At 35.1% G+C, this 23,143-nt stretch overlaps 1 protein-coding gene across 8 annotated transcripts in view; it reads left to right on the top strand.

Annotated features, from left to right (window-relative positions):
* Window positions 1-22,749, top strand: part of LOC131060381 (uncharacterized) — a 47,126-nt gene extending 24,377 nt beyond the window's left edge. For 3 of the 8 annotated variants that reach the window (XM_057993578.2, XM_057993574.2, XM_057993579.2), the window contains 11 exons: window positions 6,397-6,458; window positions 6,820-6,953; window positions 7,570-7,628; window positions 9,160-9,183; window positions 11,250-11,332; window positions 11,464-11,528; window positions 11,781-11,830; window positions 15,869-15,970; window positions 16,797-16,856; window positions 18,598-18,729; window positions 22,383-22,749. In XM_057993578.2, coding sequence (XP_057849561.1) covers window positions 6,397-6,458; window positions 6,820-6,953; window positions 7,570-7,628; window positions 9,160-9,183; window positions 11,250-11,332; window positions 11,464-11,528; window positions 11,781-11,830; window positions 15,869-15,970; window positions 16,797-16,856; window positions 18,598-18,708 — 750 coding nt within the window. In that variant the 3' untranslated portion in view covers window positions 18,709-18,729; window positions 22,383-22,749. Of the gene's footprint in view, window positions 1-6,396; window positions 6,459-6,819; window positions 6,954-7,569; window positions 7,629-9,159; window positions 9,184-11,249; window positions 11,333-11,463; window positions 11,529-11,780; window positions 11,831-15,868; window positions 15,971-16,796; window positions 16,857-18,597; window positions 19,207-22,382 lie in introns of those variants that run through there. The other 5 variants (XR_009110346.2, XM_057993575.2, XM_057993576.2 and 2 more) reach the window with 5 other exon arrangements.
* Window positions 22,750-23,143: the final 394 nt, after the last annotated feature.

The following is a 23,143-nucleotide window of genomic DNA, read 5'->3' as shown; positions in this document are numbered from 1 at the left end:
ATTGATAAGGAGCACCTAAGTAGGAGGGATGTGCCAAAGAGTTAGACCAGCTACAAATTTTGACTTTCGTTTTTCTTATCAACTTGTCCTTATGAGAGGAGTTGGGTTTGCTAAAAGAAACAGGAATGTCAAGATCAGGAAAAGAATGATCTTTTCTTACTTTGTATCCCAATATCCAAGAGATACCAGCAGCCCTAGGGTTATGAGGGTGAGAGAATTAGATAACATATTTATTGGTGTTGATCTTACTGCTTTTGACTTCGTGAGTTCTTTGAGAATTGAGGCAAACCTCTTGGTAATTTGAGTCAAAACCTTGCCAAAGAAGATAGTATCATTTGCAAATTGAGCACGGTTAAGCTCTTTCCCAACCTGGAATGTAGGGATACCTAGAAGAAGATTTTATTATCTTTTTCCTTCAATCCTTCTTCCAAGTAGCCTGACAAAAATAATTTGCAAGGGGGGAGAGGGGGCAGCCTTGTCTAAGCCCCTTTAGTAGCCCATAGAATCAAGTGAGATTGCCATTATCAAGATGCGCAATACAAGGGTTGTCCAAACAAGCTCTTATCTAATGTTCTATTTTATCATAATATCCAAACCTTGTTGTTTGAACTTTGGACAATGGATTCATGATATACTCTACCAAAAGCATTTGCTATGTCCAATTTGATGGCCATGATGCTTTTATTTTCCATTTTACAAGAATGGATTGCTTCCTGAGATAGAATATTAACCTTATAGATGTGTTGAGGAGGAACGAAACTGTTTTGTTCTTTAGATATCAAGTTAGTAATAAAACTTTAAAATTTTTGTGAAAGAATTTTAGAATTATCTTTGTAAGAGGTGTTGCAAAGGGAAATGGGCTTGAACTTGTCAATACTAGCAGCCTAGGATTCTTTTGGTTTGAGGGCTAAGAAAGTAGATTGACACTCCCATGGATCTTTGAGGTCTTGCATGAGTCTTCCATCATTTCAAGGAGATCACCTTTAATGACATCCCAAAAATCCTAGTAAAATTTAGCATTGAAGTCGCTGGGTCGTAGAGATTTATATAGTGAAAACAATTATCTTTTATTCTTCTTTGTTAACCCCTTTGTTAAATTCCATGTTTTGGGCTTGAGAAACAACAAAAAGTATGTTCTGGGTGTGTTTAGAGAGCTGATTTCTGTTGATATTCTCATCTTTGTATATCTGTTTGAATAGAGTCAATCCATTGGCCATTAGAGTTGTACAACCTGGTGATTGCATTGAAGTTTTTGTGTTGTTGGGTTCCTCTAAAAAAATATCGTGTTATGGTCATCCTCAAACAATCACTACATTCTTGTTCTCTAAGTCTTCTACAATTTGCTTTTCTCGTTGCATTTGGAGTCAATTTCTGATCATGGATTAGGTGTATTTTGTTTTGTGTGCACAGTTTTGACCTAGAAAATTGCTTCAAGCTAGGCTTTTGAGAGAAAATTGGGAAAATCAGTCTTCCTTGAGCCAAATATAGGAGTATTTGTAAGGAATAGGACGCCAATTCAATATGTTGCTGAACAATAGGGCAATAGGTTTATGATAAAAAAAGGGATTAGAGGATTTTAGTATAGAGGAAATGCCTCCAAGAAACTTCTTGAAATTAGAAATCCATCAAGTTTGGTAGCTATGTGAGCTGCACCAACATGCTTGTTGGACCGTGTGTATTTTCCTCTTTAGGCTTAGAGGGTTATTTCTCTCGTGTAGGACCTCTAGGATTATTTTTTACTGTTTCTCCTAAGCTTGTTTGAAACTGTCATTATTGTCAACTTGTCAAGAGGAGGGTTGAGCTTTTTTGTGTAATCTCTTGTGAAGTGTTTATTTTTATGGTACTGACTACATTTGAATGATATCTATTCCTAATCTAGTTTCTGGGTGAAAATAAGATAATCCATTTGAGATTGATGGCTTCTAAGAGTCCCTTGATGAGATGAAATTCAACATAAGTCTGGACTATGGAGTAGGTTTTTTTGTTGGTTCCACCCGAGTCTTGAATGTGCTAGTTGTGTTACCAATGGCTTTCAAGGCTTCTTTGTGTTGATGTTATGGCAGCAGGAGATATCTTTCCCCTGACTGCTATCTTTAACTTTAATTAATATCTTACTTATCGCTGACCTATTCTTGACTAATATTTAATTAGTTTTCATCTCATTAGTGAGGGAGTGTTGATCAGATTTGTTTATCCTAATCGCACTCTTGTTTTGACGGGTTACCCCGTTTAGGGTCATGTCCCTTCATATGCTTTAGACAGATATTATTTGTTCGATCAAGAGCCTTAGAATATAGTGATAGTAGTTGAAGTATATACTGTGTGTATCCACTATACCTGTGAAGGCTCTGCTGCGTATACACTTGTATTGCCTGTGAGAATATTGCTGTGCACATCCGAATCATCTGTGAGAATTACCTGCTGTTCTTAGACATGCGATACCTGTGGATAATCAACATGGTCAGAGCAGGCACGATAATGGGGGTTGAAGAAGATTTTGTGCCTATCAGTGTTACAGATTGCAGCTGCAGATTTGTTGGCAGCTTCCGAGTTCTTAGACTCCATCATTAAAGTCTGAGATAAAGGAGGAAAGGCAGTTGCATGAGATGTCTCCTTACATTTTAACTGAATTAAGATCAACTGTGATTTGCTTGATTCGAGCTCAAAACACTACAATGGAGATGTACTGTGTTGGATGATGGCTTGGGATGCTTGTTTCATTGTGTTTTGCCAAATTTTAAATATTGACAAGTTATTGAGATCATGAAAGATTTAATCAAGTTCGAGAATCAAATACCACTATTCCTGAACCTCTTCCTGGTTTGGAGATGACGGTTTCAGAAGCAAATTCCAAAGGTGTTGCTGCAGGGTGTGTTCCGCGACATCTACATTGGCCCTTCGGGTATTGTGCGGATGGCAAATTACCCAGGCGAGACCATATTTTGGACATTTATTACTGCAACGAAAAATTGACCGTGAAGCACCGTTGAAAAGATCAGTAGACATGCCTTTCGCTGTTCAACAATGTGACATCTTGATATATATTGGGCAAAGATGAATTCTATAGTCTCGCCACCTTTACTACTACCGCTTCTCAGTCGTCGATCTAACAATTCCAGCTTCCCTTTCTCGTCAATGTAGACTTGACTATATATTTTGAACATGTATTTTGTGTTTAACAGTAGTTAAACGGAGTGTCGTAGGTCGAGTATGCACCTGCAAGTATCGCGAAATGAAATGGCAAGCCAGTTGAGTTCAAGAATCGGGGGCATGGCGATTTTAAAAAGATTTCCTTTGAATTGTTCTTTTGCATTGCCTTTGACTCGGGCCTTGGCCTGTATCGAGGGAGATTCATTCCGGTGTGAGGTGAATATAAGAGTGATTTTCACTTCGATAGGGGTGGAATGGAAGCACCTGACCAACGATTTGCAGCCATGGGACTGAGTTGGTGGCTGGAGACATCTCTCGAAGAGGAAGAACCTATACAGATTGTCATTACGATCAGTTTCTTCGAAGAAGAGGAAATAACATTCAGAGGGAGTCTGACAAACCAACAGAGGCAACCTTGGACGAGGAGGTCAAGAGCTTGATGCAAGTACTTGGAGCTTTAGAGGGAGTCACATTATCACTTGTTAGTGCATTGTTTCTCTGAGACGGAGAAATTTGAGGTGACAGCCCTTGTTAATGCATTTTTCTTTGAGACAGAGAAATTTGAGGTGAAAGCCCTTGTTAATGCATTTTTCTCTGTGCAAGAGAAATTTGAGGTGAAAGCCCTTGTCTTTCCACCCTCTGGGAGTAGCCGTGGTGGACGTCATGTTGAGTGACTCCATGACGATGTGTTTCCTTCCACTAATGGGAGTATCCATTGTGGACATCACGTTGAGTGACTCCATGACGATGTGTTTCCTTCCACTAATGGGAGTAGCCATTGTGGACATCACGTTGAGAGACTCCGTGATGATTCTCTTGTACTTGTGTTTATCCACCCTCTGGGAGTAGCCATGGTGGACGTCATGTTGAGAGACTCCATGATGACATCATGTTGAGTGACTCCGTGATGGACACTTGTGCACTTGTTTCCTTCCACTCATGGGCGTAGCCATGGTGAACATCATGTTGAGTGACTCCATGATGATATCACGTTGAGAGACTCTGTGATGGGTACTTGTACGTGTGTTGCTTTCCATGCATGGGAGTAGCCATGGTGGACGTCATGTTGAGAGACTCCATAACGTTATCATGTTGAGAGATTCTGTGATAAACTCTTTTCCACAGATGGGTGTAGCCATTGTGGGTGTCATGTTGAGAGACTCCATGACATGGATATTTGGAAAGATACCTCCCTAGCTAAGAGGGAGTGTTCATGTTATAGCAGCAGGAGATATCTTTCCCCTGACTGCTATAGTTAACTTTTATTAATATCTTACTTATCACTGACTTATCCTAACTAATTTTTAATTAGTTTTCATCTCATTAGTGAGGGAGTGTTGATCAGATTTGTTTATTCTAATTGCACTCTTGTTTTGATGGGTTACCCCGTTTAGGGTCATGTCCCTTCATATGCTTTAGACGGATATACTATTTGTTCGATCAAGAGCCTTAGAATATAGTGATAGTAGTTGAAGTATATACTGCGTGTATCCACAATACCCGTGAAGGCTCTGCTGCGTATACACTTGTATTGCCCGTGAGAATATTGCTGTGCACATCTGAATCATCTGTGAGAATTACATGCTATTCTTAGACATGCGATACCTGTGGATAATCAACACTTTGTGCCATAGAAACCACATGGACCAAGGAACTAGGTGCCACATTTAAAGATCATGGCTTTTTCTTCTTTTATAACAAATGTATGAACGAAAAACTTTTAGTACAAAGAACAATTTCAATGTATCCTTTCACCATAGAACTCCATTTTTTTTCAACCTAATTAGTGCTTTTATGTGAGTGCCAAAAGCTAGTGACCTTGCTTGCCAAAGCCAACTTTGTTAAATAGATGAACCAATCAAGTGTTTGGTCTTGAGAATCTCTACATTGGGGACTTTGTCCCATCTCTTCACTATTCTAAGGTCTTTTCAGTCTTGGATCATTTTTTCATTAGCCATAGCATCATAAATTATTTAATTGATTGAGGATTGTTTACCTTTCTAAGAAAGGATGCCAAAGGGGGCATCTTTGAAAGAGGGTCTAGATCCCTAGTCATAAAGAGAGATTCAAGCTTTCTTTGAGATCCACCTCCTCTATGATCGCCAACATCAAACAGCCCATGAACAACACCAAAATTAGGATTTGAGACAAAAGACACGGTTTATCAAAACAAAAGCAATCACCAAGGCAATATATTGTAAGAAGAGGAGTGACTGCAGCAATAGCAACTAGAGAGATGAACTGCACATCAGCAGGTGCAGGAGTCACTTGAGGAAACTCTAGTATATGAAGTTTGGTTGATTACTTGCTAACATAAATGTATGTTAGCACAAAAAATAATTAATTGACCAAAAACATTGTTGAAAATCTTTCACAAATACCTAGACAAGTAATGTTAAAACAAGTTGATTTGGCTTTGCCAAATTGATCAACTATGGTTGTTACCACTTGACTCTCTACCCATTGGTTAAGGTCCCCAACCTTCTATATTGATTGAGGTTCCTCATCCTCCTAATGGTGGACAAAGCACTTAAATATATCTAATTAATTGCTAGAGCAATTAGCTTACCCATATGCCACTTGGGTCCCCAAGGATTGGCTAGCTATCCAAGATTGTAATTTATAGGCATTCCTTGGATAAACCGGATGGCCTAGGTCAATTCTTTGAGGAGTCTAATTAATCCTAAGGAACATCCTTGATTTGTTTACAACTTTACTCTCTCACAATCTTATCATAGTTTGAGTAACCCTTTATAATGCAAAGATGCACATAATTGTGGTCACATGGTAGACATGGTATTTAAACACATCTAAGGTAAAAATGTAGTTCTATGTTAATATTTTTTCGAAAAAAAATTGTAGTGAAATTTTATGGCATTACAACTTAGCTTTTGGAAAGCACAGGAAAGTTTAAATTAGACACTAGGGAGGTCAATTTGAGACCTGATTGAAAGTAAAATGGCATACTCAATCAATGCTGGTCTAGTTAAGAAGGTGGGAAGCATTTGTACAATAAAACACATCAATACCATACACAGGAAGTATTACCTGAAAAACACGTGTCCTTAGTCTATATGATAAGTCTCTGCCCTAATTTGAGCCTCAAATATGACATGTTTTGTCCATTGTAGCTTCATTCAATGGTTATGTATTGAATCATTTTATATTTCCTTGTTTTATTTTTCTATTGTAAAGCTTTTTTCATTTGGCATTAGCTTTTCTCACTCGTGTGGGTTTCCTTGACAGCATAAGCTGGGTAGAGGACACCGTGACAAAGTCCAGCAATTCATGGCGATTACCGGATCAAGGTATTTTAAAGGATTTTCTCATTTTTACTTTATGCATTTGAATGTTGCAGGTTTGAGATCCTTCCATTTATCAACTAAGCAACACCTTTACAGAGGATAGATATATATTTCTCTTTTGTTTTTGGTTGATAGTTTTCTGGCCTTTCATAATCAGTCTGAAATTTGTTTTTTGATCATATTTTGTATGACTTTGTAGTTTCTAACCAAATATTATTGTCTTCAGCCTTTTGTAAGATTAAACCATAGGTTTGTGGGTTGTTTTGGCATGGTTGTAGTTGCAACTATGGTGCATGAACTATTCATACCTGGTATTTTTCCACTTTGGAAAATTTATATGTTTTCTTTGTTTCCTTATGTGTAGTGAAAAAGTTGCTATTCAGGCATTAAAAGCAAGTGATTGGATCCCTGAAGGGGCTATTGATCTGTTCTATAACCAGCAAATAAGATCCTTGCCAGATACACGTCATCTTGAAGAGCTTTATCAGGGATACAAGGGTGAATTCTCATTTCACAAATATACAATTACTAATTACTCCTGAAGTTAAACTTTCTTCAAGAATGCATACAAGTCTAATTGAGCATGATTATGTGTGATAATTTAAAACCATGAAACAGGGAAAGGGAACCTATTTCATGCTTACTAGGTCATTTCCATTTCTAAATGTTAAACAGACTAAATGGATGCTGCTAGCGTATGAATTTAATGAATATGAAATGTTTTGGATAATTAATAAGTTTGTAAAATATTTATATTGTTAATGCATGTTTGGTGAATTTCTAAATTGCTGAAAATTGGAATTTGGACTTAGGTTTCTTGACAAATAATTATTTTCTCTCAAGCTTAAATGGAAATATAATTTTTTATGATGGTTCATTTATAGGTAATGTTGATAGTGATGTGGAATTTTGATGGGCATAATTCTATAAAAAAGTTTTGTTTGCACAAATTCAGATCATAGGGAACTGCATTGTGTAGAGTAGATGTTACTAGTTTGCCTGGAAGTGATTTTTGCAAATATGTCCATCCACATTATGCTATATGTTTTGATACCTCTTTACTCTTTTGTAAAACCTGCTTGGTAATATAATTTCACTTGTGACTTCTGTGTAGATCAATACACAGATATGATTATGGCAGATGGTATCACTTCGCTTTGCACTGATCTACAGGTAAATTCTGTTACTTTCTCCATGTTTGTTTTGCAGTTTAGTGTATGATCAATGGTGTTAATATCTGTTGATTAGTTAAAAAGTTTATTAAACAAATTTGTTATCATTGAGATGCAGTTTCATATGAAATCACTTTTGTATGTGGTAACTTTGTGTAATTTTGACTTTGCTTCTCATTATTTGTTTTTGACCCCAAGGCTACCTATAATGATGTGTAAGTCAGCCCAACTTCAATTTCTACAGTATAATCAAGTTGGAACTAGACAATAGATGTAGTGCCGCTTAAATAAAGGATCCCCTATATGCATAAATTATTGTTAAGATAATTGCATAATCATGTTATCAAATATGTTTTCCTTTTGAATTATAAGAAAATGACTGATTAAGCAAATGAGACCATACAATTTTGTTGAAATTAAATTATTAGCATTTTAAAATGGGGTTCTAGTATAATTGTGGTGACAATTGGTAGTATATGTTACAAGTACAGATATTGAAGTAAACACAAAACATTCTTGAAAATATATGGAACTTTTGGATTTTGTTTTTATTTTTGCAAAAATGGAGATTGAGTTTTGGGTAGCAAGCATTTTACTGGGTAGACAAAATATATGTGGGAGGATCTTTACCATTTTACCTGAGTTTGATATGGATCCTGTAAACTACATAAGAGGTTTAGAGAATTTCCTTTTTGTCAAGGAATTGACAATTAGTTTGTTTCTTTATGCTTGACAATTAGTTTGTTTCTTTAGGTAGGGTTTTCAATTTTCAGCTTAAAGGATTGCTCTTTTTTAGCTTCACAGTGTGGGCTGGGATTTCTCATTGTCTAACAGGAAAACTGTTGGAGTAATATTAACAAAAATGAGCCATGATAGCCCATGCCTGATGCTAAGAAACTTTGACTTCATACGAAGTATCTACTCTTTTGCCCATAAAGAAATGAGATGTTCATAGGAAGCTCCTTTATTAGTGATTAAACAGCCACTTGTGATTACAAAGTGAGGCAAATGGAAGACAGTTGGGATTATGATATGATCTAACCTATTGGGATACACACTGTATGGATATTTGGTCCTGCTAACTACTTAAGTAACTATAAGAAGTACAGTATTTATTATTTTCTTTTCTGTTTTGAGCACAAAACAATTTGTGATGTATTTTAGAAAATACAATCCAAGGAGAATATAGAGATTTATTTGAGTTGATGGTTGGTAAATTATTTGTTTGCATTATATGTTACTCATGCGAAATGAATATTACAATATAATACTCTGTAGACTAGGGTCATGCTAAAATGAATAATTATGCAAATATATATATATATATATATATATATAGTGCATAAACATATACACACATACTTCATCTAGAATAATTGGCTGTACAATGTTCCTTGACCAAGCTAGCTTCTATTTTCGTTCATATTATTCTGTGTTTGGTGTATCATTATTCTTTTGAATGTTTTGCATTTATTTCTCTTATATTCCACCGCAGAGTTACAGATTGTAACATCTTCATTTGATTATGGCAGGTGGATCCAGATGATATAGTGATGGTATGTTCAAATATCTGAGGCTATATTACATTCTATCTCATTTCTCATCTTTACATTGTTTAAATATTGGCATTATGCCATAAACACATGCTGTTCTGAAACTAATTTATAGTTGTAGTTGAAAATGGAATGTAATTTACTAAAGAGATAGAATGAGCTACATGTTTAGCATAGCATGTCTTATACAAAGTGCAATAAAGTGCGCAATATGAGGCCTAAGAAAACAAATTCTAAATTATGTTCTGGTGCTGTCCATCCACTCTTCTCTTCTCTGTGTATCTGGATGGTAGTACAATTACGGCTTACCTTTTTTCAATGAAGGAAACTATTCATCAGATTGCTTGGAAGCTCCACCTGGTATAACATTTCATTTGTATGCAAATGAAAGCATCCTGCCATTACGCCAATTCAGATAAAGGCTGATATCTGATATTATTGTTAGTGGTTTGCAGGACTTCAGAGCAATCTTTCATTATTTGCAGTGTTCGACGGAAACGCGTTTTCCCTCCCTCAGACCTGCGTTTCTGAGATGGGGACATTTCCGGCATAGGGAGATGGGGACTGGCATCTCCTGCCACCGCCACTAGTGCTCCGCTGGGGAAATCTCTCCACGTCTCCAAGGATTCTTGGAGATGCCGAGACGTCTCCAAGAATCCTTGGGAAACTCCTTAGGAGACTCCCAGGCGTTTCCATGACTCCTTGGGAGGCTCCCAGGCGTCTCTTGAGGGGTGGGGAGATTTCCAGGAGTCTCCTGTTCGAACACGTGAAAAAGCAATTGAAATTTTTATTCTTTTAATTTTGAGCGATTTTTGGGGGTTGGAGGGTAACCCTAATTTGACGTGGGCCCGACCCCTTCCCACAATGCAATCCAAAACCACCAAAACTACCGATTTCATTCACATTTCTAATTCTGATTTTTTTTTACCAGCTAGTTGAAGAGGAGAAAAAACTTAGAAATCTTCGTATTTAGATTTAGTATTTCAAATTTTGCTATTTTATAATTTTACTAATTTCCTATAGTTTCATTTGAAATATAATTCTTGTACTGTTATACATCTTTTCACAACTAGTTTTTCAAGTACTATATGTATAACTATACCAGTACCACCACACCCCCCTGCCGCCTCCAAACTTAGGCCCTTTGTCCCCCCGTTCCCGAAACCCGTCCCCGCATCTCCCTATCCCCCTATCCCCCCTTTCCCAACGGCCGTGGAACACTGATTATTTGTTGCTAGAAGCTTGTTCATCATGAATTCATTTTGGACCATCAACTGCTACTTTTGTGATGGCACACAAGCTTGCTGATTATGTTGGCAAGCCCAAGAGGGTTTGAGGTTTGATATATCACTACTGTTGAAGGAATTGTAGTTAAGAAATCTGAGGTCTAGATTGTTCAACAAACATTCCAACTTTATAAAAAAATAAAAACAATATTTAGTTACATGAAAGCATTATCGTAATAATTCTTCAAAGTCATTTTACACAGAACAAACGAGAGTGGAACCCATAAACTAATTAATGAAAATAATTATCATGGAAATTTCATTATCTGAGATCGTCTGTATGTTTTTAAAATGCTAACCACAAGAATAGACTATAATAAACTATTTAAGATGAATAAAAAGAACTATCTAAGATGGTCATCTTACGAAATGGTGATCGCTAGACAATAATTGATTTCATTTTCTATCTTAATTTGAGAGTAAACCAATGTAACATAGGGCATAATTTCTTTGAGCTAGATTCTGTCGCCAAAATGTTCCTGTAACATAGGGTCTTCCTATAGTACTGAGGCAACACCACTGTCAATCTTCAGCCAATTTCAGGCTAGAATGAGAACAATCTCATGTAAATGCTTCCATTCAACCAATTTAATGTCACTGCAATCTTTTGTCCAAATTCCACTAGTTAACATTTTAGATATTCAAATAACATGCATATTTAAGCTATTGAAATCTCAGTGATCATTGAAGTTATCTATGCTCTGATTTCAGTATAATTTTTTGAAATGTTTAGATTTGTTGGTTATTAAATTTTTTTTAAGCCTATATTTTCATTTTTTGCAGTTGGTCCTTTCTTGGCACATGAAAGCAGCAACAATGTGTGAATTTTCAAAGCAGGAGTTTTTTGTAGGTCTGCAAACGTTGGGGTAGGTGTCAAGTCATCATGATGCTCTAGTGAAAGTTCTTACTAACCATCATAATTACATTATTGAATCAGAATGGATATCTTGGCTGTTTTAAACATAAAGCAATTACAAGTAAAACTGTGATTGTGCAGGGTAGATTCAATTGATAAGTTGAGGGAAAGAATCCCATACCTACGTACTGAACTGAAGGATGAGCGTATGTGCCCCAATGTTTTACTATTTTCTTCTATGCAAAAATTAATTATCTTTCTATTCTTGACACCTACAATTTATCTCAGGAAATTCTGTTCTAGTTGAGAAGGTATAATATGCTACCGTGTGGTTTTGTAATTTAGCAACTATTTAGTGTTTAATGTTATGACAATGTAAGTTTACTGTAGGCATTCAGCATTGATAACTATATCTGATTGCTAGGATATTTTTTTGAATTGCTTGTTTTGTTATGCAGAGAAGTTTCGTGAGATCTACAACTTTGCTTTTAATTGGGCAAAAGAAAAGGTATTCAAAATGAATGCTTTGTTTCACTTCAATTTATATGTATTGATGGAATGGAGAAAAAGATTGATTCACACAAAGTCTAATGTTTTTTGCCATCACATGTTGGTTGATAGGCTTTCCTCTTGGACTTTCAAGGCCAAAAATGCTTGAAATGTTGTCTTACGCTGGAAAAATTAAAAAGTTAGGAATCCCATTTTTATTTGGTGTATATTTTGTTTAATAAATGCTTCTACCATGACAATTGTGTTAGTTTCTTTTACGGAATTGTAAGGTTTGGATTGATCTCTGGTGTTGAGCTGGTCATCGTCCATTATCAGATGGTGGAATGGAGAACATTACCAGTTGCAGCATAACAAATGATGCTGAGATGATGTGGAAGATGGAAGTGTGTATTTTGGTTTAACTTGACCAAATAATCTAGCTTTTCTTAATGATTTCCTCCATTAAGAAGCTCAGATTTGATGTCAAATATAAAACTCATAAGGTGAAGAAAACCCATGGAAGATTTAGCAAGCGCCTGAAAATATGGCAAAGTTAGTCAACCACTTTGATTGTATATCTTTTTACCATGTAAGTAAATTATATATAATTTTTGAAGCTCACTGGAATGCCTGGAATCAGTGATATCTACTATCTCGATTTATATTCAGAGGTGGCAGATTTGTATATGGGTGTTAATATGGATGTGAAAGGAAATAATAACCATCCATCCCAGAATACTGTCACAAAATTGCTTTTAAACAGCCCTGTCTGAGATTGCATAACTGAAAGTCTGGAACAGCATATGGTGAGAACCTTGCTTACAATTCAGGTACTGTTATTTTTGGGATCTAATGTGGAAGAACAAAAAAAAAAAAACCATAGTGGTGCTTGCCAAAAATCATATTACTATATATGTAGGAGCTTAGAGTAGTGAGGAAAAGAAGTAGAGGAGAATGGGTTCACTACTGCAAAGGTTGAGAGTCAAGACTGAGGAGGAGCAGTTTAAGGCAGAATGACGACATGGGTCTGGAACAACATATAGAATTAGTTTGAATTCAAAGATATTGTTGAGGCTGTGTGTTTTACTATCCTTTAGCATATGGATAGACATCAAAAGTCATTAGGGTATTCTTGAAGTTTCTTACAAGGTCTATTTAGGACATGCTCAAGATAAGAGGGTGGATGGATTTTGGGATGTAATTATATTCAAATCTTTGGTGTAATTAGTCTTAATGCTAATGGCTCAATTAAGAACCAGCTCTCATCACTCGAGGTGTGAAACAGGTAGATGGATGATGCCTATAGAAGAGTGGGAAAAGAGGATATGCTTATTTGCAACACAGGAGCAGTAGAGACAGAGTGACATTTTGTTCTGGAATGCTCGGCTTATAGTGGCATCCGGGTTATTTTTGAAGACATTTTGAAAACAGACAATTTAAACACTTTGTTTGAAGAGACAAAACTCGAAAAAACAGTGACTCTTGATAAAAATTCACTGCAGAAGAGCATTTCTTGAAAAGAGGTTACAGGCAGATTAGGATTATGGTGCCCTGACTTTGTGGGGTGTGTGCTGTCTGTGGGTCCCATAGGCGACTTTGGCCTTGTGGACGTTATTAAAATCCTTCATTTCATTTCATTCAATTTGTCTCTTGATTATGTAATTTGTATTGTTCCTATTACTCATGCCCTTGCTTGCTGGCTTCAGGAGGAATTTCCTAACAATTGACCACATTCACACTTTGTGCTATCATTAAGAGGTTTGTCATTAGTCTACTAAAGTTTTTTGTCTTGTGGGCTATAAGAAGGCTTTTGACGCCATCCCAAGGCATTTGATGATGGCAGTATGAGATACTGTTGGATGATTTTAGACATAGTGTGGCCTTTTTGATTTTGTTAGAGGTATTATTGGAGTCAAGTAAGGTTGCCCTCTCTCCAACACTTTTTGGTTTCTACATTAATGAACTCGAGAATTTTCTTTGACAAGATATTCACTATGTTCTGTTTCCTAAATTTCTCTTCTCTAATGACATGGTCTTCCTCTTTTGTTCTAATAATGACCTACAAAAACATGTTGATGCCCTTGTCAAGTTTAGTTGATTTCGGCAGCCTATGGCCAACCTTAGCAGAACTTTGGTTATGGTCTTCAACACCACCAAGTATGCTCATTCCAGGTTCCATTTCTCGTACAAAGGGGGCTGATGGAGGTCACCACCTATACTTATCTAGTAGTTTAGCTCACTTGTCAATTTCTTTTTTTGTGTATAGTGTCTAAGAATTGTCTTTGCAAGAGATATGCCTCACTTCTGTTCTTGAATGCTAATGCTGTAAATTTTTAGGATGGTTCACGGTTGAGGCCCTAGCTTGGGATCTTGTGATAGGGATTGGGTTGAGAAGATTTAGGCAATTATGCTTCAGCATGATTTGTCAATGTATTGCTTAATCTAGATTTGCTGCCCAACCCCTATTCCTTGAATGTACGTTTAGACTTGCTTTATACAGAAGCTTAGATCTATTGGTGGTTCTGCTTTGTCCTATGGGAGGCACCCTTTTTTGGCACTTTGTTACTGATAGGAGGTTGCCTTTTGGGTCCCTTTTGATGTCATCATTGTTGGTTCTTTGGGGTCTATTTGCTTGTCTTCTCTATGGACAGGTACTTGCTTTTAGGTACTTATGTGTCCCTCGTCAACTTCTTAGGAAGAGGTGCACAAATGATCCATCAACATTTCCAAGCTGCTTGGACCTTCCCTTTGAATTCTCTTAGCCTGAAATTATCTTTCTTTGTTGAGTCTTCTTATGGATGGGATTATTGTTTGACCCAACTATCTTCAATGCATCTGTCTCATGGTTTGAGGATTGCCCTTGGCTAGTTGCAGGTGCACTTCATTGAACTTCGACCATATCCTACAAAGGAAAAGGGTCAGCTGCTTTTGTTTCTCTTGGAATTGGAGACTGAGGAGGATTTTATTTTTCTGTGTTCGGTTTACTATGAAATTCATGGAAGAAAGTCAAGAAACCATTCTTCAAACTTTATACAAAGATTGTTGTGGTTCGTCTTCCACTTTCTTCATCTTGATTAGAGATAATTGTCCTTTTTTCTTTGTGAGATCACCACGTTTAGGTAAAGATCTTTCTGTGGAGGTCCAAGATTCACCAAATTGATTACTTCCTTTGTTAAGCTTGTCACAGATGTTGGCATTAAATGCCCTTCAGATAATATTGATTCATGCAAGATGGTGGCACATTGGTGAGACATTACTCATTCTTACACTCCAACTTGCATTCTAATGGTCATGGCTCTATCTCTTCTTGATGACGGAGACCTTCTTTCATGACAAGCACATATCAGCAGTTTATTTTTCTACCTTCATCAGTTCGTCAGCCTCGAGTGTTGGTTCTATGCAGAATCAACTGCCTCCAGGTTTGTCCAACCTACTCCCCTTAGCCCTAGACCTTCCTCTACGAGCATTCTCAGGCTCTACATTGGTACTCCTATGGTGATTGATGATAATATTGTTTGCTCCTCTAATGTGTCCCAGAATACAGATTTATAACTATTTTTGTTTCCTGCTTCTGTGGTCTCTATCTGCTTCTACTGTGTTGTGTTGTCCTCTCAAATATCTATTTATACATGTATTTGCTTTGGTGTTACCATTTTTAGGTTAATCCTCATGTGTGTATTTCTTTGTTTTTCTTATTTTTCTTGCTTTCTCGTGTGCACTTTCAGTCTACTCCCCCTTTTGCTCTTGTTCTTTGCTAACAGATGTGTGTTCCAATCCCTTTGACTATCCTTTGCCATTCCTGGACATTAATATAATTTATTATTAATTTGTCTTTGTTGACATTATTATTAATAAATTGTTACAAACTTTTAGCTGTTGAATTTCATTTTTACATCTCGTTTATTAATAGGATTGCACATCACTGAGAATTGACAGACTTGTTTTATCAATGGGCTTGCATATTACTGGGCTCCTTTTTATTTTTTATTTAAATGAATTTTGATAGGTTCATTTTTTCCTCCTCAAGTTATTCTTTCTATTTTATGTGTTGGTGCAGGGTCAAAAGTCTTTGGCATTAGATACAGCTATAGGCATGTGGCAATTATTGTTTGCAGAAAAGCAATGGCCGTTGGTTGATCAGTGGTGCCAATTCTTGCAGGTATCTAAGCAGAATCATTCTATCTTCTTTTACAATGCATAGGAATCTTCACAACTTGTGGCTCTGGGCAACTATTTGCTAGTGATGATTTGTTATTATGGTTGTGAACTGTATTAACTTGTATGGTCAAATCTGGGTGCATGATTGTTTTATTATCCAGCATATATGCCAGAAGTTAGTCATATAGAGAGTTATTATTTATTTTTTATGAATTTTCAAACTGATAGATGCTAACCCCTTTGTACACTTGTTTTATATTTTATTCACAGACCACATACTATATAAGAGCATGGAATCATGAGCATGTGCTTTAATTTTCGAATCATGAAAATAATCTCCTATACATTGAAACTCATGGAAATAATCTCTACCTTTGATTATAATGGATATTTTGCTATGATTTATAGTTTTATACAATGGAGTGGAAACTTACACACATACACACACTAGCTCAGATTGACTATTGCTATTACAGAACACAAGAATAATACTCGCTTTTTTTTTTCACCATAAATGAGGGTGTTTCATTGCATTGCGCTTCATCTGGATTTCTAAGGTTGCAGTGCACAATATTTTAGTATACTAGTGATACTGTTTTGCTTGTACCTCTTCATTATTTTCCAAATTGCTATCTGAACTCAATTTATTATGTTTTTATTATTGTCTTTAGTTTTCAAAGAAATTGAATTCCTAAATACGTGGTGCTTCTTGTGTCCCAGTTTTGTGATTAAAAACTTTAAAGCTAGTATATTTATGATATATTCCATTGAGGAGTGTGCAGTTAACAATATAGGTTTTATAAGAACTGTTTTACTTGGCTTTGCAGGCCCGGCATAACAAAGCGATTTCAAAGGACACCTGGTCGCAGCTTTTGGAATTTGCAAAGGTATGAAAGATTTTGGAATTTATTTTAGTAGCTTGGAATGTTGGTTGCTAGAGCCAAAAAAACCTTTTGCCTATCAGATACAGATTCACAACAATAGAGGAAGCAGAAGATATTCAACAAAATAATGATAAACCAAAGTTACCCCGAGTTTCCGGGACGGGGATGGCAGGGGATGGCGGGACGTGTTTCCGGGACGGCAAATTTTTTTGCCAAATTTGGGGACAGCGGGGGACGGCAAAGGGGACGACTATATAAAATATAGGAAAAATTTAAAATATATAGGAAAATTTCAAAATTCTAAATGTTCATATGAAAACATGGATAAAGCATGCATACATACATTATATTCATATGAAAATAATAAAACATGGATATAGCATGTGTATGATACTATGAAAAGTTGAAAACATTTTAGAATGTAAATTCTGAACATACAACATTGTTAATACTCAATACACAATATGCAATTATGCATTCATAAATCAGAATTTCAATTCATTCACATTGTCAATATGCATATCAATAGACTCGGAGGTTAAATTTTCCCTACTTTGATCGACGCAGTTTCCCCCCATATTTTTCAATGGGGGTTTGGGGGCAGCGCCCCCAAGGTGGGGTCAAGGGGCATCGCCCCTTGCGGGGTCAAGGGGCCAAAAAAACTTATACTTTAATAAAGGCGCTGGGTGTTATTTTTCTATTGACTCGCCGAGTTTGGCGATTTTTTAATCTCTGTGTCAAAATGCCCAAAGGCTACACTGCTGCCATATAGTTTCATTGTCAAAATTATGAATTAAATTAATAAATTTAAAATTTAATTAATGTTATCTTTTAATTTTTTTAATTTTTAATAACAATTTGAATTAATAAGGGGCCTATATTAGAAAATTTAAATAAAAAATTAAAAATACAACTTTTTAAATTTTTTTAATATTTTTTAAGGGCCTTAGAATGGGGGACGTCTGGCCGTCCCCGGGACGGATTGGGGACATCCCAGCCGTCCCCAGCCATCCCCGGGACGTACGGATGTCCCCCAAAGCTAGGCTAGGCGTCCCCCCGTTTCGGGGACGTCCCCTCCAAAAACAGGGCAATTTGGGGATGGGGGGAAACGTCCCCTGGCCATCCCCAAGTCCCCGAAACGTCCCCGGGACGGGGACGGGGGTTTTCAGGTCGGGGATGCGTCCCCGGGTAACTCTGTGATAAATTGCTAAATTAAACAAAAAGGAACTTCCTCCTTCGAAGTCTAATCTTTAACCTAGGTTTGTCCATAGCCTGTTCATGATCAACAAGGCTTGTTTTCATGGCCATAACAATCCTCTATGTATAGCAACTTAAAGAAAGAGGACTATAGTAGATATCTATCAATCACATTGTATCACAAGGATGGCTGGCTTCTGACCATAAAATCACTTTTTGATAAGAGCAAACCGTGACCCTCGTTCAAGTTCATTGAAGAAAATGCTACTAAACCTAGTTTTAAGTTTTAACTTATAGTGAAAGACCCAAGTTAAACTTTCATCACCAGGTCTGCAATATTTTACACTAACATGGAAAATACAGAAACTAGGCAATGCTTTTTCCCCATGTGTTCTGCAATTGGCTTACCCAAAATTTTTCTTTAATAACCAGAAGAGGGATGAGGACTTTCATTCTAAGAGAATGATTAGAAATTCATAAATATTATTATTGTTGTGCTTACTTGAAAGTCACTAAATACTAACCTAGTGCTGAAATGTTGTTGCAGATGGTAGACCCTTCATTGTCCAATTATGATGCAGAGGGTGCATGGCCGTATCTAATTGATGAGTTTGTTGAGTACTTGACTGAAAATGGCCTCATTCATAGAAGCAGTTGACACATTTAGTGTTTCATTAAGGTGAGGGTGCCCTGTATACTAGTGCATTAAATAGTTACATGTGCACTTAAAGTTTTCCACTTGGAAATCTCATTTGTGTACATATTTGTTGCTTCTGTTCTTCCAGAGTATCAGAAAATTGAAATCAATGATTCATTGAATTAGTTAATTTTTCATGTCAATTGGTATGTATTTCTATTTGGTTTTGATGACTATCTCTGGTATTCAACTTGAGCATCTTAATTTAACTGAAATTGTCACAACATGCTTAATCTTTCACTGAACTAAATTACTGGCAGGACCAATATTTATTCCACTGTTCCTTTCATCCTTTGGATTGCTAAAGATGAGGTGGTTGTTGGTTTTCAGGAGAGAACTAATTGTGGGACTTCTATTATGTGTTTATTTGGTGGTAGTAAACTAAAATTTTGTAAGATGAAATCATCCTGGAATATGATACCTTTGTCCTTTATCATATATTGCAGTTTATGTTGAATATGGCAGTGTTGGCATTTGACCTATATTATATTGCAGTTTATGTTGCCTAAACCGAGGACATTTAATTTTAATTTCTGTAAGAATACCACAATGGTCATTAAAGGGTGGTGGGATTTGTAGGGTTAGAATTCAAAAGTGCGATAGAGAAATTAATTTTGATCAAAGAGGGCATGCGGGGTGGAGTGGAAGGAGCGATAGGAATTTGGGTAGGGCACAAAGAAGCCTTATAGTATAGGGTTTGTCATGCTCGACGACCTGTACCCATTTCTTAGGTCTATGTGGGGTAAATTTAGTTTTGTCAAATTCAATCAGCCTATAGATAAAGGCTTTGGTGAAGGGGAAGGTCAGCTTTCCCAAGCAACACGTTGGTGATCTTCTTAACAACATTTTTTAATGTTTGCTTAGTTTGAAGTCTCAAAACATGCTTAGCCTTTTTATGTTGTGCAAGATGTCTAAGAATATGGTGACTTAAGTGGGACAATTTAATTTCTCACAGCATTGTGGCACTTTTGCTGTTTAACATTTATAAATTGTCAGGGTTCTTGTTAGGAATAAAGATTTAGTGTGTAAAGGTGGCTTATGTGGGACAATTTTATTTGTCATAGCATTGTGGAGCTTGTGATGTTATGCTCCACAGAACTTTGCCGTGATTCTTGTTAGAAATAAAGATGGAGTGTGTTATACTATAGTAACAATCTAATACACATTTAAGACGCTGTTTTAGTGGGTTGGAATTTTGGAGCTCATATGTGAGACAAGAGGCTGTATCTATACATAATGAGAGTGGTCATTACTATGTTGTCAGAGTACACTTGAATCTGTAAAATGCCTGCTATGGAAATTTTGGTATATAGCTATTGCTTACTACAGAAACTCGCATGCACGGCTTATATATATATATTTTTCAATTTGTAGATTTATAAATTGGAGTGCAAACATCATTTTTCCTTCCAAAGACTAGATCCTAATTGGGATAAACTAAACATTTCATGTGAGTACTACCTTACTACTTGAGGTTTGTTCTTGCAAATAGTTTTCTATGGAGCTGGTATAATGTCACACAAGATCATCAAAGCTATACATCATTTTTCCTTCCAAAGACTAGATCCTAATTGGGATAAACTAAACATTTCATGTGAGTACTACCTTACTACTTGAGGTTTGTTCTTGCAAATAGTTTTCTATGGAGCTGGTATAATGTCACACAAGATCATCAAAGCTATATAGTTTGTATAAGAGATAACATTATTTAGGTCATTTTTTATTACGATATTTGTGAATAATGATACTTCACATTTGGGATTGGGAGATTAATTGAGGGCCTTTGTTCGATAGGAAACGAATGATGCTTAGTTATATCCATTTTGGAGGTTATAGGTTTAGACAAGATTATCATTAAATCATCCAATACAGGAATTAAATGTAGTGTCTATTTCCATATTTTGGATGACCAGGTGCCACAAGTCTTTAGATTAGTTCAGATTGACCTTCTAAATTAAAAGTAATATATAGGTATATATATAATGTTTATTATACTCTTAAAAATAGAAAAATAAATAAATACAAGATTATCATTTGATTATCCAATACTGGCATTAAATGGTGTAGTTTATATTTCCATAATTTGGATGAGCTTAGGGGCCACGAGTCTTTAGATTAGTTCAGTTTGACATGCTTTGGAGTCTCAAATTTGAATCCTAACGAAGCATCATTACAAACTTTCTCAAGTGTTGGGCGTATAAAACTTAACAATTTCTGATTAGATGGAAGTTTTTAGCACCACTCTGCATTTTTATTCTTTTTCTTGTTCTTATTTGATAGTATGTTAAGACATGTTTACAGACTGTCTAAATAAAAAGTATTATACAAGTATATAATTTATTATACTCAAAAATAAAAAGTAACATATAAGTATATAGGAATATTGAATAACTTTTAAATAAATATGTTTAGGATATTTAAACTAAAATAATGATTTAATAAAATAAAATAACTTTTAAATAAATATGTTTAGGATATTTAAACTAGTTGTATGACCTTTCTTTTTATGTTAAATTTACATATAATAATCAATGGTTGTAATTTTGTTTAATTTTTTAATTTATTCTAAATTTTGAGAGGCTATCAAAGATATTGCAAACATAAACAAGTTAATGTACTGACAAGCATGCTAGAATATCTGGTGGTTCTAGAAAGACTTCAAAGATCTTCACTCAAGTCGTTAAATATAGAGGTAACATTTTGTAAATGTTGAGATATTCAATTATTCTATTGAACTCACTTTGATGTTTTGAAGTGTCATAACTACTATGACTTTTTGTACCATTTTATCACCACTAGCTTCTTGATGTCTTCAACTGTATTTATAACCTTCAGTTTTTTGTTTCACTTGCCATCATTAATGTGTTTATGCTTCCAATCTTGTATGTAGCACTTTTCCCCTTAGTTTAATTTACACTTTCTTCATTTGAACTTCCATCCGATGTGTTTATGCTTCCAATGTTGTATGTAGACCTTCATTTAATTTTACACTTCATCTAAACTTCCATCTTCCAATCTACTGCCCCTTTTCAAGTAATTTTGATTTGAAGAAAAAAAAGAAATCTTTGAAGTGCTCTCAATGATCAGATTAGTCTTTAATAACATGCAAAATTAGCCTTCAATAACATTTTTTATTTTAAATTTCTCAGTTGCACTTTAGTATAATTGAAGTATGCCCAACAATAAGACTGTCCCATGCTTCTAAGAAAATATGATGGATTATTTTTCAACCATTTCATTTATCAACAATAGTTAAATATATGTTTTAGGCATGTGACCAAGTGAAAAGTATTATTTGTGATATAGGTGGGTTATTTTTGCCTTTATATGAAAAATTTAAATTAAAGAATATGTGAAAAATTATATTTTTTAAATAATTTTTAAGATTAAACAATTTTTAAGATTAAACAATAATAGAGTGTGTGTTCTTTATTAAATTTTACTAATATAGAGTTTAGTAAAAAATTGTGGAGTAACATAGTTTTTAAGAATGTGGTTCTTATTTTTTAATATAGAAATTATGTATTAGTTTTCATGTAAGATATTTTTGTCTTTGAAATAATGTCATTTTTAATGTGTTTGTTTAATTTAACTCATTTTTTTATATAAATTAATTTTTTAATGATTTTGTGCAGATAAATAGTGGATATGTTACTCTGATGTGATGGATCATAAATTGTTCTCTCTCCTATTTTTCTCTAACCTTAAGAATGGGAAGTTCTTAGACGATAGTAAGATTTTTATGATGCTATCAAGAAGTCTAGACTAGGTTTGGGTTAAATTTGTCTAAGAGGAGACATTTGTTCGATTGAGAATTTACTATTCAAACTATTTGATATTTTGATGAAAAGTAAACATTTGAGATGGTAGGCCAAATTTTAGAGGCAAAGCTTTAAGTCCAATGATGTAGATAACATCCTTTTTATATGTGGTGTTTGTTTAATCCAAGGGACATTTTTTTTCATTGTAAATTAAACTATATAATGATTTTTTTGCAAGTGACTAGTGTTATAAACAATAGTGTAACATTTATTATGTTTATTATGCAATTGAAATATTGTTTGAATTATATATTTTGATAACTATTTATTTTTTTAATGAATTGAAAAGAATTAACATATGAGATGGTAGGCTAAAATTTATCATCCAAAGGCATGGATAAAATGAATACACAATGTTATATATATCCTAAAACGGTTTAATTTTTTATAAAAAAATATTATAGAAAATTGAACGATTTTTTACAAAGCTTTAAATCTAATTTGGTAATTTAGAAGTAGACTATCAAAATCTAGAACTTGACTATAATATTCTAGTTGTAATTTGTCAAACTAAATTTAAAGCTTTTCAAATTACATTGTATTTTTTAATAATATTCTTTTAATGAAAAATGGAT

The sequence above is a fragment of the Cryptomeria japonica genome, chromosome 4 (assembly GCF_030272615.1).
Source record: "Cryptomeria japonica chromosome 4, Sugi_1.0, whole genome shotgun sequence".
NCBI classification, from domain to species: domain Eukaryota; kingdom Viridiplantae; phylum Streptophyta; class Pinopsida; order Cupressales; family Cupressaceae; genus Cryptomeria; species Cryptomeria japonica.
Note: the sequence above shows the minus strand (reverse complement) of the source record. Positions and strands in the feature narration are given on the sequence as shown.